Raw genomic sequence first — 16,881 nt, forward strand, 5'->3', positions numbered from 1 at the left:
TTGTGATTCCAGCCTTCATGAGGCTGAGGCAGGAGGATCATTATACATTTCCAGCCAAGAGAGGTTTCATATTGAGTTCCAAGCCAGCTTGAGCTAGCATATAAACAAACAAACAAACAAACGACAAACAAAAGAAAAAAAACTGAAACCAAAACAAAGAGAAAAATCTCTCCATAGGTCTAGCCACATCGTTCCAGATGCAGCCTCAATGCCTGCATGCGGTCTATTATCTGTCTGCCACAGTTCATAGGCACACTTCCACTGTGAAGTCTCTCAGTCTTGGGCTTCATATGTTACCTCACTTGCTTAAAACTACTTGGCACCTCAGACTTCCATTTAGCCCTCAAACATCTTACGAACTCTCCATAAGAGAGTTTTCCTTCTCTGGAATCTGTTTCTGAGTCCACCGCATGCTCAGGGCTCTTTCCTATGATTCCTGTCCTCCATTATCAATAAGACCCAGTGCACACCTTCAGCGTAATACTATAGCACTTACGGGACTGAGGCAGAGGTATTGTCTCTGCCAATCTGGAACTTCCGGCAGGGCAAGAAGAGACCTGGGTTGACTGCATTGTGGACTAGGGTCTACACCTTATCACACAGCAGATGCTCAGTAAACACAAGAGGGAATAAGCATGCCCTGAAACCTTAGGTAACATACAGTGTTCCACTGTCAAATTCTAAGGAACATTTTCTCTATTGCTTGCTTGTTCTCTGCTCATAAAATTAGATTCAACTTGTACACACCTGTTATTTAGTTTTGTTTGGTCAGCTCTCTAAGTCATTAGCAAAAAAAAAAAAAATTGATATATCAAACTACAAGGCAGTAACAGGCTGTTGAGCACTTGTGAAGTATCCATAGCAAACCCCCAGCATTGGTTTTCACTAGTAAAGTGTTATGAGGTACAGAAGCTAACCTTTTTAGATAAACATAAACAGATAACTGCCATCTATTTCTATACTCTCCTGTATAGAATCACAATGTGAACAGCTCTAGAAAGCAAATGCTTTTCTTTCCCAGGACAATATTTCCTTGTAGTGTGATCACAGTTGAACAACAGCAAAATAGATTAACATCCTATGCTGGCCATTATATGTTGAGGGTAACAGGACAAACATCTTCTCTCTATACCTTTCACTGAAAGAAAAAACCTTATTAGATTTGCCTGCTCAATAATTTAGTAGGTTAAAAGATGGACCCAACTCATAGTTTGGTTCACATATTTCTCCTCAAGTGAAATATGTGACTTATTAACAAAACATTTCCTACCCTTGAATTATGAACCAGTACTGCCAGAGGCACTGGAAGTGTTTAGGCAGGTTCGAGCTGAGTAATGCAGTTAAAATGGTGCATGTATTATAACACATAGTTCTGCCCATATTAAGGGAAAGCTCCTGGACCTACTCACTTAGTAATGAGACGTCTGTTTGCACAGGATTACTCTGCTTTTCAGTTCTAAGTTAAATGATTTTTGAGGAACTATTTTAGAGACAAAGTGGTTTGGGATTTAGCAGGAGTCCAATATTGGGGGAGGGGGGGTTGTAAAAAGTGATAACCTCTATTATACCTCTCCTCAAGTTAGGTCCACTCAGAAAGTCCATAGTTGTAATTATGACATCAAAGACACTTCCTAGAAAGTGTCGCTAGGAAATGTCAAGACCTTTCTAGTTGGTTTGTGTGTTTCATGTGTGCTGGAGTGTCAGGAACCCGTGTTCACAGGCTGTGATGGTACAGTGCTGCATTGGAGTAAGGAGAGGAGCCACTGCTTTTATTTTTATACTCTTTATTGCCAAGAGTTCAAAATGGTCAACATAAAAAAAAGAACATCTTGATAATAAATACTGCTCTTGGGGCTGTAATAAATAAAACGTTTATTAACAAGGAATGCATTTTTTCCAGCCACAAGTGTATTCAAAAATAACCAAAAAAAAAAAATTATATATGGCCATAGTTCACAGTTAAGCAGCCAAAAGCTGCTCTGATTGTAGCCTTTAAACAACAAGGGAGCATCCTCCCTTTCTCCCTCCCCTTCAGGAAGTATATTCACAGTTCCAAGTCCTCTGGCTGAAACACTCTCCACAGAGAGAACGTAAGAGTCAATGCATCTTTCTGCAAAATTGTCCGATAGACCTTTTAAAGACAGGTACTTCAAGGAAAACTGCAGCCGGCGCCACTCGTGGATTGTCCAAAGTCAACTGTACACCTTAGGCTGGTCTGGTTCCAGCAGTCCAGCGGGCCACCGAGGAACTGGAGTCGTACCACCACTTGTCCATCTCCAACATGCTCTGTATCCCTCCGCTGGCTTCCCTGTTGATCTCACAGTGGAAAAGAGTCCCATAGGGTCCACTCAAAAGGGTCTTCAGTTACATCTCTGTAAGAGCATGTTCAGGGCATATTCCATTCGGTTTTTCAGTTCTAACGAACAGCCAGACATCAACAGAGTCGTCAGTCTGAAGGTTGTAGATATCCTGTCCTCATTGATGTATGTGAGAAGGTACTCTTCGTTTTGGTTACAGATGATTATTTTTGTGTGATCATGGTAGAAGTTCACCTTTAAAAATGAACACAGACATTATTAGGACTTGCTCAATACTCAAGAAGTAATAAAGGTTCTACCAAAGCTTAAATCAGCTAGGGAGAAAAAGGTTTCAGGACCTAAACGTGTGCCTCCATGAAAGGCTCAGTTACCTGAAATGTGCCATCATTGAAGAGCATCATTAAGGCTTTATCAGATTTTAACCACTGAAGGAGGTAGAGCCGAGGTCTTCGAATATCAGTAACACTAGGGAGATCGCCACCCTGGAGAGAGTCAGGAGAAACAGTTAGTGCCTGTGAAGCTGTACAGTGTGGGCATCACACAGTGCCTCTCAAGCTTAAGCCTCAGAATGGCCTCAAGATTCCTGGCTCTGCCTCACAGAGACTCTGACTCACTGCCTCTAAGATAAGACATGAGAATCTGAACTACACAGACTTCAAAGGGATGCAGATGCTACTGGATCTAGACTGCTTCAAATATCTCCGCTCCAAAGCCATGGTACTTACATCCATGAGGTTCTCCTCCATGTAATGAGAAAAGTATTTCAGCACCGTCACTTGACTAATAAATTGTTCAGGGGCATCTGTTGCTGGGAAAACAGAACACTGGCCAAGTTCTGCATAATAGTGAACTGTTCTAAAAACCAGGAAGGAGAGAGAAGAAAAATTAGGAGCAGTTAATCACTGTTTCCAGATTTCATTAGTGCAACAGCAGAGAACTGGCAGATTGCATTCATCAGACATGCTTACTTTTTGTCTGGAAGGAGGCTCATGTGGGCGCCATTGTTGAAAAGGACTCCAACAGTGTGGTCTGAGAGCTGGTACCCAAAGCCGTATTTGTTGGAGTAATCGACCCATTTGGTGACCCACTGAAAGGACGTGCTCAGCTGCTCTTTGGGAATACAGTCGGCTTCCGGCATGTTTTCTAGACATCCTCGAAGGACTCTTGCCACCGTGTCTGCAACACTTCCCATGGTACTATCTTCAAGGCCTGGGGAGTCACAGAAACGGAAATGACGACATTGTTTACACCAAGACCCACAGGTTCTGGAAATGACGTTTCCCCCTCCACTAATTTGAAAAACACAGAAGTCAAGGTTACTCAATGTCTCGTCTCCAAGCCTATCATTGTGTTTCCGTGTTAAGTTAGATTACCAGACTGACTCGGTGACTTAGTCCATAGCCCTAGCCTGACAGTTTATTTAAAACACGGCTCCGGCCACTCACATTCACTGCTGCTGCTGCAGCTGCCAAGCGTCCCTCTGACAATCATCCGGATCGCATCCCCAATCTGCTGTTTGTTTTCCACTGCGGATGTTCCAGATCTGGCAACTGTAGTGGGAGGCGGCTGGAGCTCCTGGAAAGGGCAAGAAGAGAGCCATACCATGAGTCAAGGAACTAAGTCTATTTATGTTGGAAATATCAAGTTAAAATGAGATTATGGTAATTACTGTTAAAGCTTATCAAAAAAGCTACAGCCATAAGCCAGAGAAAAAGCTACTGCAGGACCGTGACTGGAAGCAAGCATTGCTTCAGCCCCAGTCAGCATCAAAATGCTGATTAGCCCAGAATGGAAATGACCTAAAATGTCTATTTACTTAAGTTCTTCCCCCAACATACCTCATCTGTTCTGTGTTTGCTGGGTTGCTGGGTTATTGAAGTCTTTTTCAAATCATGCCTAAGCTTGTAAATGTCTTCATCTTCTTTGGACACTTTATCTGTAAATTGAGGAAAGGAATTGCGCATGTTAATCTCTCCCAGTGAAGCTGGGATGGAGCTAGCTCCGTGTCTTCTGGGCATCCAGAGCAGAAAGAGCTTTTCATCCTTGCCATCAGCTGCAATTATACGTGCAGCACACGTCAGTGTTTAGGAAATAAGAGGCTATCAATCAGTGGTGGTCGTGCATTTACCACGCTGTTAGTGTCAAAAGGCATCCGTGTATATCACCAGTATCTCCGTACGGATATACTGGTGAAACCACGCTAACAGTAAAGTCTCAACTCAATCATCAAATCGAAGGGTAATCTTGGGCACAGAAAGGGAGGAGAAGTCTGAAAACTTACTGTGTGTGTCGTTATATCTTGCTTTGTCTTTTTTGCCACCAAAGAGAGCAGCGGCGGCTTTCTTGAAGAAATTCTTAGCTGGGCTTGATAAGTGGAAGTCTGGAACTGTATGGCAACAGCTGGAAGACAGCCTGTCTGGGGTGAAGCCCTGCGGAAGCAGAAGAGAGCTTCAGAAACCTCTCCAACAATCGGGGCAACGGCATGCAATTTGAGAGAGAGGTCAAGAGTGCACTGACCTGTAAAAAGAAATCATGCCGGATGATGTCATCCAGACTGGGGCGGTCCTCTGGGTTTTTGGACAGCATGCTAGCTATCAAGTGCTTAGCCGGGGCCAGTAATGAAGACGGCATCGTATACCTTGCTTCCCTTATGCACCTGTACGTTTCTTTCAGGTTTGTGGTTTCGAATGGAGGCCTTCCTAGCAGCATTGTGTACCTGGGTACGCAGAAACACATCTTCAGAAATGATCCAAAAGGAACCTGAGTCAAATTTGCTTTTTAGATATCCTGGTGCATTTACTTACATTACACAGCCTAGGGCCCAGATGTCAGATTCACAGCCATGTCCTTGTTTGTTGAGGACTTCGGGGGAGAGATAATTTGGGGTACCACATATTGTTCTGAAGAGACAGAATATAGCAAGATCTCATTAGGAACTATTGCATTCATTAAACTTATTCTCTGGGAGTGACTCAATGGGAAGTTTTATGCTGAATTTCTACTAGACCATTTTTTAGTGTTTTTATTTGACCAAGTTTCTTTTGAGAAGCTTTTAATGTGTGTACAATTTTCTCAGCCCATATGACCAACTGTTTTTAACCAACCAAAACCAGATAGTTTACATATTTCAGGCAACATAAAACATCTAATTGCCTTAATAATCAATTTCGAGGTATAAGTTACCCTAACTCACAGTGGACACTTGCTTCAGCAACACTGCTGTGGTTTACAGATTTCAGTGTGAACTAACTTTCTACGGAGTAGCTACTTGACCATAATAAAGGTGAGTTTGGTCTCCACAAAACCCAGGGAGGATATGACTCTTACCTCCTCCTGTGTTCCAACGGTTCCAGTCTGGCTGCCAAACCAAAGTCTCCAACCTTCAGTTCCATGGCTTCGTTAATAAAAAAGTTCCCTGGGAGACAGAAAAAAATGAAATGTGAACTCCCTTGGAGAGGAGCTTCTTTGGAGGCCAACATCCACCACTGAAATCACCCATTCAAAAGATCCCAATTGAGGACACTCAGAGGTGAGTGGAAACACCCCCTCTCTCTACCTCTCCCCCAGCTTCTGCAGTGGAGGGCTTCTTACCTAGCTTCAGATCTCTGTGCAAGATCTCTTGTTCGTGAAGGTACTTGAGTCCTGACACGATCTGCCTGAGGTAGTATCGGACTTCTGGCTCCGTCAACACCTTTCTTGCTTTCAAGATATGAGCCATGGACTAGGAAGAGAAGGGGGGTGAAAAAGAATTTGTCAAACAGAGTTATCCAAATCCGGCTTCCCTTTGCTGGGCTAGTGATGCAGGCTGACATGGTGGGAGAATTAACTGTCATAGCTAAAACCCCAGATAAAATGTAATCCAAACACCACACCAGCTTTCTGTTCCAGAGTGCACTGACCCGGGAATTAGCACTTACTCGTCGGCTGCAGTATTCCAAGAGAATGTAAATGTTTTCTTTGTCTTCAAAGTAGTGGTAAAACTGCACCACATGCTTATGATGCAGGATTCTGTGGAGCTCTATTTCTTTGTCGATCTAAGAAAAAAAGAACAAGCAAGATAAGGCTTATGAGCCTCCCATCATCTCTGGGAAGGCGGTGCTTACACACGCAGAAGACATTTTTCTAATAGGGTAGGGCCATCCCTGCACACAAAGAAAATACTTTACTCAACAGTCATACACACCTTTTCCCTTTGATGAGGTTTAGCTACTCGGCTGTGAGGAATAATTTTTGCAGCGTAGACTTTGTTGTTTGTCAGATCTGTCATTTCGTAACACTTTGCAAAGCCACCCTGAGAGGAAACAAAGCCCAGATGGAATTGAGCATGACAAGAAAAATGGAGGGCCAACGTTTAAAATAAATAAATACATAAATGAAAGGAAAAAGCAAAAAAACAATTGGGGAACACAGGGGTGGGCCGAGGGATGCAATCTGCTTTCTAAAACGGTCCTTCGGGAAGGGAAACATGTTCCTGGAAACCAGTCTAGTTTCTCGTCTCCCTTTTACAAAGGAGAGCTCTACGGAGAGGGGAGTCGGAGGGGGAAAGGTAGAAAACAGCCTCTCAAGAAAGGTGACAGGCGAGTTCCCCCGGGATCAGGTGGTGAGAACTGGGGCTGACTTAGAACGCTCTCAGTCCTCTTTGGTAGACTCGGGAGGAAAGCCTAGGCTGAGGATGCAAAGCCGATCCCGGGCGCTGTTAGCGCACGGAAGCCCAGGAGGGCAGGTGAGGGACCCACATTGCGGGGACGGGGGGGGGGGGGGGGGGGCACCAGACAGCCAAGGGAGGAAGAAAGCGCGAGTTCGGGGTCCCTGGCTGCTCAACTTGCCCGGGCAGCTCGCCCTCCTGCCGCCACGCAGCCGGACACTCACCTTGCCCAGCACTTTGCCCCGGCAGTAACGCTTCCCCGTCGTGGGGTCGACAATAATCCGCGAGATCTCGGGTCCCGAGTGAGAGTGGTGGTGATGGTGATGCGGGGCCGCCGGGGTCACCTGGGCCTGGGGCTGCCCGTCTTCAGAGGGCTGCTGCGGTCGCTTCTTCTTCGAGTCCCCGCCGCAAGCTTTGCCCAGCGCCTGCTCGCACATCTTGGTGCCAGCGGCGGGCTGGTAGGTGATAGTCCGCAGGAGTTCCATCGTGGTCCCGCCACCCGACACGGACTGCCTGCTGCCACCCCCTCCGCGAGGCAGGGGACACGCGTCCGGGCTAGCCCTGGTTCTCTAGCCCCAGTCCCTCAGCCGACCGACTCGTCTGGCGTCCTGCTTCGCTTGTGCGAGCTAGAGCGAGCCGCGGAGCTTTATAAGCGCCGGCTGGCTGGGGCGGGGCCTCGTGACGTCACGGAGAACGCCCCGCCCCCCGGCTCTGGAGCCGGCGCCGTGGCTCGGTGCGGGTTGGCCGCGTGGCTGCCCCGGGCTTCGACCCGGCTTGGAGGTGGCGGTGCGCGAAGTGTCCCCGGTTCTTCGCACGCCCTGACCTTGGATGTGGAAAACAGAAACCCAAGGGCGGACGCCCTGTAGGGTCCCTGGCTGGGCGGGAATGCTGGGTGGCGATCGGGGGGGGGGGGGGGGGGGGGAGCCGCAGGCTTGGCACCGCCCTTCCCGACTATGGAGCGATCCAACACAGGTGTCAATCAGCGAGCCATGCGGACCAGCACCCCGAGACCTGGAGCGCTTGGGGGGCCACCCCCGCCACGGCGGGGCTCCTTCGCGCCTGTCTAGGGCTCCGTGGACCGGGGCAGCTGAGTGGCTGGGCCCGCAGAACCCGGCACTGGGCTGGATCAGAGCCGCTGTAGAACGGGGCGCAATCCTGGTCGCAGATCGGGGTGACCTGCGGTGGCGTGGGAGCATCTGAGCCCCCTGCCGCCTCTTCCCATCGCCTGCTAAGTGACCCCCTGTCAAAGGTCAGCCCCTTAACCTTGGATGGGGGCCTGAAGACCAGCGAAGGTTTGGTACGCAACGGCTAGTCTAACCATCGGAAAGCAAGAGCACCATCCTGTGGAATTTTTCAGAAAAGCGATTAACGGTCTGAGTGGGCCGTGGTTAGCAACAATATGGGCTTTGACAGTGGCGTTGAAAATGGGCCCCGTTGCTAATTATGATTTCACAACTGAAGTCATCTATGACTTCTTGTTCCAAGTGGGTGATTCAAATTGCGTGGATCAAATGGCTCCCTAAGCGATGTCACCGCCCTCGCGCGTATAGAGTCCATCCAAGCCCCCCACCTCCCCCTTGGGTGAAGGGGAGAACAGGGGCAGCTGAGTGGCTGTTAACAAGCTTGGAATTTACTGTTCAGTTCCAACAACGCCGAGGCACGCCCTTTTCTCTTGTTCTGATGGCAATGGTGCGGGCGCTTATGGAGTACTGTTCATTATTTTTGAAGCACTGTATTAACTGCTACTAGCTATTTTGAAATGCCTATTGTCATCTTAATACAACTCTGAAGGAAAAATACTGCCGTGTTAGGGGAGGGAAATAATATTCCCTCCACCTTTCTAAATTATACTTGTGGTTCCTCAAGCAGGGCAGGTTAACCACAGAAACACAAGTTTATTTCCTACACATGGAAGATAAACAGCGAAATGAGTGCCCTCAGAGGCGGGTGGCTTAGAATTGAGGTTTGAATCTTAAGCCAGAACAAGAGTGGGGAGAAGACAGGAGAAAGAGAAGGCATTTGTGAGCATGGAGTAAAATAGGGGTGAGGCTTGGTTTTTTTTTGTTTTTTTGGTTTTTTTCACTGATAAACTTGTTATTTAGAGTCTTTTTTTCTGGTACAGGAGGCATTTTTAGAAATTGAGATTACTTTTAAATGTTATTTTTTTTTTTCCTTACAAAAGAGCAGTATGCCATTTTCAGGGCTTCTGTGTCGTCTACTTTTTCATTCAGCTCAAAATTATCCTGACTCAGAGGTATATTTAGGGTGACGTATTTTGGTTTCCTATGGACATATCGAAGTGATGTGGTCTCATCTACATTTCCCCCATCTTACAGATGTAGAAACTGGATCCCAGACAATCTAAATAGCTATTATCAATAAATTTTTCATAGAACCACCAAGTTATGTGAGGTCAACTACATGTCCATCCGTCTCAGCTCACTTGGAACATCAGCAGTTATTTTGTATGGGACCCAGTGATACTTAGAATTCCAGATTAATAAGGGAAAACCGGGTCTCCCTCCAGGCCACTATCAAACGTTGGGAGCGCTAGTATCAATCAACAGTTACAGGCATTTCCCTCATCTCCTGGACTCTGCAGAGTAGACAAGGCAAGGCTCTCCTCACTTTCCCTTTTCGTGCTTTAGCTCACTGCAAGCCCAGGCATGTTTTTCAAAAGGGACAGTAGACTTTAACCCAAGATTATCCCAGGCTTGAATAAGAGGCGGGGCTGGAAGTGGAAGAGCAGAATTACACAATCCCCCCCAACCACCTTTATTCATAAACTTGGTATGACCTTTGCTCTCTAGCCTTGTGCAAGGCAACTGAGCGAGCCTGCTGGTTTTGTTGGAGACCGCCCTCTTTTTCCCAGAGATAGTTTTGCACTAATCCTTGTGTGCATGTGTGTTCACGTTTTAGGATTAAAAGACAGAAGAAAAAATACTAAGACTTTTTAATTTCAATTTTGTATCATAGACTTGTGGTGGTATTGTATTCCCCCAAATATTGTGTACCCTAATAAATTTATCTGGGGTCAGAGAACAGACAGCCACTAGATACAGAGGCTAGAAAATGGTGGCACTCACACCTTTAATCCTAGCACTCCAGAGGTAGAAATCTCTCTGGATCTCTGTGAGTTCAAGGCCACATTGGAAACAGCCAAGCATGGTGACTCACGCCTTTAATCCCAGAAAGTGAGGCTTTAATCCCAGGGAAAGGTGGTAGAAGGCAGAAAGATATACAAGGCGTAAGGACCAGAAACTAGAAGCTTTTAGCTGGTTAAGCTTCAGGCTTTCGAGCAGCAGTTCAGCTGAGAGCCATTGGGATGAGGACACAGAAGCTTCCAGTCTGAGGAAACAAGACCAGCTGAGGATCTGGCGAGGTGAGATAGCTGTGGCTTGTTCTGTCTCTCTGACCATCCAGCATTTCACCCCAATAACTTGCCTCAGGTTTGATTTTATTAATAAGACTGTCTAAAATTCATGCTACATAGACTGTTAAATCTTTTTATCAGGGATACTTTAGCATTTGGTAGACTGCTGACCATCCCATATGAAATTCAGTCCTGTCTTCCAAAAAATGTACAGGCATTCAGTAAAAATACCAATGCTGAGTCTTAGGGCTGGCTCTCCTTGCCAACTGGGAAAGACAGATTTTCTTTATAGTAGCGCCACAATGTGGACAGAATCAAAAGTGTAGCACATATAACAAAACTACTTTCTACTGGTGATAAATCTCTAATTACAAAACATTTCTCTGTAGATCTATGGTCTGGATGCAGATTTCAATGCCAAAATCCCAATGGAGCTTCTTGTGAAAAAAACTGACAAACTGATAACCACTTTAAAAGATCAAAAAGCAAAATCACCTTTAAACAAGAAGGAAAAGAGAACAACCTTGCTCTTGCAGTCTTATGATGAATTTGTAGCGAGAAAGCTGCTAAATTATTTAATTAGACAAACATACCAAAGAGATAGAACAAGGAGATTAATGGTAGATCCTCATCTGGAGAGAACTTTTGTATGGGGGACAACGTGATAACATTAGTGAGGAATGAGACTGTTTAGTACATGGAGACTAGAATCAAAGCATTTTTTCCATACATAAGAAAGAAATGCTCTATCTCATGTTGCCATGAGATTCCTATGTCAGGGGAGCCTGATTAGGGGCAGTGGTGGGAGAAAAGGTCCCCATAGATGTAGCTATTCCTTATAGAAATCAAAGGTAAAGAGTAATGGTTAAGTAGGAATGGAATTGCCTCTCTGCAGCCGTACTGAGCAGGACCAGGCAATCAAATGTCCTCAGTTCTGTCTTTGAGGCTCTAACAAGAGCTTCGGAGTTACACGTGGGAAGGAGAGAAGCAGGGAGCAAGACATATGCATCATCAGATAGTCTTGATCAAGATCTGATTGATCAGCAGCTCGGGATCTGGGGTCCTCCTCAGCGACAAGAAAAATGGTGCCTGGGTGGCTTGGGGTATCCTCCACAGAGGAGGGTCCGTCCACCTGGTTGCTCCTAGAATTCCAAGCATCTGTAAGAGATGACTCTGAGGAAAGGCCAAGGTCCAGAGGGTCTTCTTTAGGTTAGGGCAACCTATAACTGGTGACTTCTGAGTGCCATCTTGGCAATCTGGAACAGGACATTGAAGCTGGCAGTTGATGCTCTATCGATTATTATAACCCTGTAAGCTCTAAATGTTTCTTAAATGAATTGGTGTCAGCATATGTAGTTGAATAGGAATTCAACTCAAAGATTTAAGGTAGCAAAGGAGACATGGGGCAGAAACATCCACCAAGCTCCTTTTCCTGTTTCCAGTTCCCTCAGTATCTGAGACCTGCAGGAATAGTTAGTGATCTCACAGAACACAGTTTTTACCAGAGCTGCCAATACACCACAGCCTGAATATTTTAACTGACTTTTTTTTCTTCACATCTCTGAACACTGCAAATCCAAGGTCAAGGCTGTTGGCTATTGGTCTCTTCTGACACATTTGCAGACTGCCACTTCTGCCTGTGTTCCCTCACGTGGTGGCTCTCCAATGCACACATGCCTGTTGTCCTAAGTCTCATTTTATTTTACAAGGACAAGAGACTCACTGTATGACCAACTCACCATAGCATTTAACCTTAATTATCTCTTGTGGTGGTATTGTGTTCCCCAAAATATTGTGTACCCTAACAAACTTATCTGGGGTCAGAGAACAGAAAAGCCACTAGATATTTAGGCTAGAAAATGTTGGCACTCATGCCTTTAATCCTAGCATTCCAGAGGAAGAAATCCCTCTGGATCTCTGAGTTCAAGGCCACATTGGAAACAGCCAGGTATGGTGACTCACGCCTTTAATCCCAGAAAGCAGCCTTTAATCCCAGGGAGTGGTGGTAGAAAGCAGAAAGGTGTATAAGGCGTGAGGACCAGAAACTAGAAGCATTTGGTTGGTTAAGTTTTCAGGCTTTGGAGCAGCAGTTCAGCTGAGATTCATTCTGGATGAGGACTCAGAGGCTTCCAGTCTGAGGAAACAAGATCAGCTGAGAAGTTGGCCAGGTGAGGTTAGCTGTGGCTTGTTCTGTCTCTCTGATCTTCCAGTATTCACCCCAATAACTGGCCTCAGGTTTGATTTCATTAATAAGACTCTTAAAGATTCCTGCTACAATCTCTAAAGTCCCTACTGCCAAATATTGTATTCTGTGGCACTAGGCATTAGAGATTGAACGTGAGTTTGCAGAGAATTGCCTAGGAGACAGCCCTTTGAGTGTACCTGTGAGGGAATTTCTGGATTTGGTTTGCACCTGGACATACCCGTGAAGGATTGTGGAGATCAAGGTTACTGAAGTTGGAAGACCCACAAGCTCTGGGCAGTGCCATTCTGTGGACAGGGCTCCTAGGCTGACTACAAAGGAGAAAGTTTGCTGAGTGCTAACATTCCCTCTATCCCTGACTGTAGATACAATGTGACCAGCCGCCTCAAGCTTCCCTGACATGAGAGAATGTGCCCTTGAACTGCGTGTGACCCAAAATGAACCCCTCTTTCCTTAACTAGATTTGGTTCCATATTTTGCCACAGCAACCGAACAGCTAATACAAACCATGCTAAGAAACAAGATCAGGACTCCAGGAGATTCTGTGTCCCAGCTTTCTTGCTGAGCCCTCTCGTGGTGGATGGAAGCCAGGACACTTCCTGCCACCATCCCATTTGTAAAGGTACTAATCCCTTTCATGAGAGCAGAACCCACACGACCTCCTGGGTATCGGGTCCAGCGCACACCAACATTCAGGGGCTAACACTAGACTCCAGAGACTTCTTCCTGATGTTGAAAAGAACACAAGCTTTGTATTATGTTCCTCCTAAAACATTCAATTAGACTTGGAAATTTAATATTCAACACTTTTGAAAATTAGCTTCCTAAGAGATAAAGGGTTAACTTGTGGATATTATTAAATGTAGTAAATACTGGTTTCTGTGGTGTTTATTTTGACGTACAGCTGTTGGTAAAAAAAAAAAAAAAATAGTGAATCTTAACCAGTAACTTGATTAAAAAGCTTTGTCATAAATGCATTAAAATATCCCATCAAAATTCACCTTTTTTATCACTGGTTCATTTATCTGTGTACGATTTTTTATCTTCTGTCTACTGTCTGCTCTTGTTTTTCTGACAAGCTCTCCCAGTGCACTGTTGAACTGTGGTAACCGAATCTGTTGTCTGGACATAGGTCGCCCTCTGCTGGTGGTCAATGATAATGCCAAGCAACGCTGAGACATTATGGTTGCTTTAGAAGATGCAGTGCCCCAACGGGAAAATGATCCCACTTTTTCAATCCTTCATAGAGGACTCAATTAGTCTACAAATTCAACTTATCTAAAAATTAAAATTTAGAAAGTCATTCATCGTCACCACCTTCTCCAGGGTCTAGCCAGGGGGTCCTCTTGATCCTCCCCTCCTCGAGCGTTACTAAACCAGCATAATCCCTAACTATGTTCTAAATTTTTGTCCTTATACCCACAGGTGAGTATAGTACTTGTGCCTCATCACAGAAACTTCTCTCTGCAACAGATGGAGACCACTATAGAAAACCAAAGTCGATTAAGATTCAGAGTTGTGGAGCTCACTCAATTGATACATCTACAACTCCCACGCCTAAGGCTTAGGGGTCCTTGCAAAAGAGGGGATGGAAACATGGTAAGGGCCAGAGTAACAGGAAGTTTGCTGCGAGATCGTCGTGTCTCCTAGAAACGTCAGAGAAGCTACACCCACAAATTCTCACCAACAGACTGCCTAAACAAGACCAGAGCAAGGACAACAGCAATAGCCCTGCTAATGTGGAAGGTAGGAAGCTCAGGAGGCCTCTGTCCTAGACAAAGCTAAAATAAACCCTTTCTCCGCTAAGCTGTGTTTTTATTCAGGGTATGTATCACAGAACTAGAAACGAAACTAGAACAGGTAATAAGAGCTGAATAAAAACATTAAAGGAAAATGTGAACAATGACGTCAGAAAATGAACCTCAGTAATTTGTCAGCAGAACAACTAATCACGGCCAAGTAACACTGATTCCCAAGTGCAAGGATGCTCCATTGTTAAAAATTCAAAATTATTGATCTATAACTAATTTAATATTAAAGGTTTGATATACACAGGGAGAAACAAGCATGTTCATAAATAGTAGGGACATTTAATCAAAGTCAGCATTTATTCTCAATATAAATACTCAATAATCAACAGATACTTACTGAAAATGATAAACTATAGATTTCTTAGCTAAGAGGCTAGCATCACACTTGATGGGAAAACACTGGACACAAAATTTAAGCAAGGAAAGAGCAAGCCATTCTCATCAATAGTAAATTTCTTCTGGAAGTACAGAGTCTATAATTAAAGAACAGATTGATACAAAAAAAATCACTCAGACACATAACGATAAAATTGAATGCTAGCAAGTATGCATGCAGTTTCCTGTTGACTGCCAGCTCAATCGTTCTGTGCTCTGTGCAATAAGCATGCCGTGTCTTCAGCAACAGGGTCTTATCATCAAGTTGTGGGGTTAACCAAGCACTGGCATTCATCTGTAGTATTCAGGAGGGTCTAAGGGAGTAAGATGTCTCAGCAGTAAGATGAGAAAGTGACATATGCACTAATGGAGGATGAAAGTAATTATCAATTTTACCCAGCTATGAATCCTGCAAACTACTGTAATGACCTGTCTGCCTGCAAGATATGTCCACCAGTGCAATGGGGGCATAGTTGTTATGGAAGTAACCAACCACCTTTTGACTGGATTTAAGGCCCACTCTATGAGATGGAACCCATGCCTAATATTAATTAGACCAAGAACATGAGATTAGATAGATCATGGGCTCTAGGGGAAAACCTACTATTATTTATTTGGCCAAAGAATATAGCAATAAAAGTGACTCCTAATGACGTAGTGCTGTACCCAAAGATCAATGCATCACTTAGCTCTCATCAGAGAAGCTGTTTCTTGCTATGATAACACAGAGTTTCACAGCTAGACAAGCTGCAGACAGTGAGACACTTTGGAGTGCTCAGCCCTGAATGGGATGTTTTTATTACATCCCTTCCCCCAAAGTTTGGGTTTTATACAGAAGGAATGGCAGAAAGATGATAAGATCCAGAAATGGTGGATGACTTTAAAGAAACATCATTTCCCAGACCCAGTAGGGCAGGTGCACATATAAACTCACAGAGACTGTGGCAGCATGCACAAGTATGTGATATTTTATTTGTGCTGAAATGTGATTTTATTTGTATGTTAATAAATAAAGTTGCCTGGGGGTCAGAGCTAAGAGCAAGCCATAGCAGAATTCTGGCAGTGGTAGCACACACCCTTAATTTCAATCACATGAGAGGCAGATCTCTGTGTGTTCAAGGACACAGCCAGCATGGAGACACACGCCTTTAATCCAAGTACCAACCATAGAGGCCTGGAGGTCTGTATAGACAGGCAGTGATGAGGAAGTCATGTGGTTGAGTTTACAACCAGTGAGAAGGCAGAACAGAAAGTCAATAAAAAGACAGACACACAGGAAGTAGGTCTCTTTCTCAGGGCAAGGATGGCAGCGGCAGTGGGTGGTAAGAAGGCTGTCTTGGTCTCAGCTCTTGGCTACTGCTCTCTGACCTCTGGGCTTTTAACTCTGCATTTGGCTCTGTGTTTCTAATTTAGTAAAGCTGTTCAGAATTACATCTACACACAAGACCTGTACAAGCTCAAGTCAATCAAAATCTCAGTGCAATGGAGGGGAAGTGGACACTCAGCAAAGAAGCGATCCACAGCTGACAGTTACTGGTAGAGGAGAAATCCGTTTCTCTTCAATGGAGTGACTCTGGATGTATCAACCACACTTCAGGGCAGGCTCTATGCTCAGGAGTAATTGGCCAACACAAATTAGAGTCCATGATTTTTAGTATTTTTTTTCTTTTTTCTTTTATATTAAGAGAGAAAAAGAACATGAAGTTGTGGTGGTATTGTGTTCCCCAAAATATTGTGTACCTTAATAAACTTATCTGGGGTCAGAGAACAGAAAAGCTACTAGATACTTAGGATAGGCAGTGGTAGCATACGCCTTGAATCCTAGCATTCCAGAGGCAGAAATCCATCTGTTCAAGGTCATATTGAAAACAGCCAGGCATGGTGACACACACCTTTAATCCCAAGAAGTGAGCCTTTAATCCCAGGGAGTGATGGCAAAAACAAAAAGATATATAAGGCGTGAAGACCAGAAACTAGAAGCATTTGACTGGTTAAGCATTTGGCTGGTTAAGCTTTTAGGTTTTGAGCAGCACAGTTCAGCTGAGACCCATTCTGGATGAGGACTCAGAGGCTTCCAGTCTGAGGAAATAAGACCAGCTGAGGATCTGACGAGGTGAGGTACCTGTGGCTTGTTCTGGTTCTCTGATCTTCCAGTT

The 16,881-nt window shown here is 44.8% G+C and overlaps 1 protein-coding gene across 1 annotated transcript; it reads right to left on the bottom strand.

Annotated features, from left to right (window-relative positions):
• Nucleotides 1-1,855: 1,855 nt before the first annotated feature.
• On the bottom strand, nucleotides 1,856-7,688 carry Plk2 (polo like kinase 2). The gene is made up of 14 exons (XM_059276098.1): nucleotides 7,188-7,688; nucleotides 6,502-6,609; nucleotides 6,236-6,352; nucleotides 5,910-6,039; nucleotides 5,646-5,733; nucleotides 5,123-5,218; nucleotides 4,836-5,034; nucleotides 4,600-4,747; nucleotides 4,157-4,254; nucleotides 3,764-3,893; nucleotides 3,287-3,527; nucleotides 3,044-3,173; nucleotides 2,690-2,800; nucleotides 1,856-2,552 (listed from the first exon to the last, which is right to left on the bottom strand). Exons 1-14 carry the CDS (start codon nucleotides 7,446-7,448, stop codon nucleotides 2,361-2,363), a joined length of 2,049 nt encoding a protein of 682 aa, XP_059132081.1. The 5' UTR covers nucleotides 7,449-7,688; the 3' UTR covers nucleotides 1,856-2,360.
• Between the last annotated feature and the right edge of the window lie 9,193 nt (nucleotides 7,689-16,881).

The sequence above is a fragment of the Peromyscus eremicus genome, chromosome 11 (assembly GCF_949786415.1).
Source record: "Peromyscus eremicus chromosome 11, PerEre_H2_v1, whole genome shotgun sequence".
NCBI classification, from domain to species: Eukaryota; Metazoa; Chordata; class Mammalia; order Rodentia; family Cricetidae; genus Peromyscus; species Peromyscus eremicus.

Bases quoted from the DNA above. Each gene is read 5' to 3' on its own strand.
- Plk2 (XM_059276098.1), bottom strand. From the start codon at position 7,448: ATGGAACTCCTGCGGACTATCACCTACCAGCCCGCCGCTGGCACCAAG. The intron at 4,748-4,835 runs GTCAGTGCACTC...CTGCTTCCGCAG, and splicing joins GGCATGATTTCTTTTTACAG to GGCTTCACCCCAGACAGGCT. The intron at 3,174-3,286 runs GTAAGCATGTCT...CCTGGTTTTTAG, and splicing joins AGCCTCCTTCCAGACAAAAA to AACAGTTCACTATTATGCAG.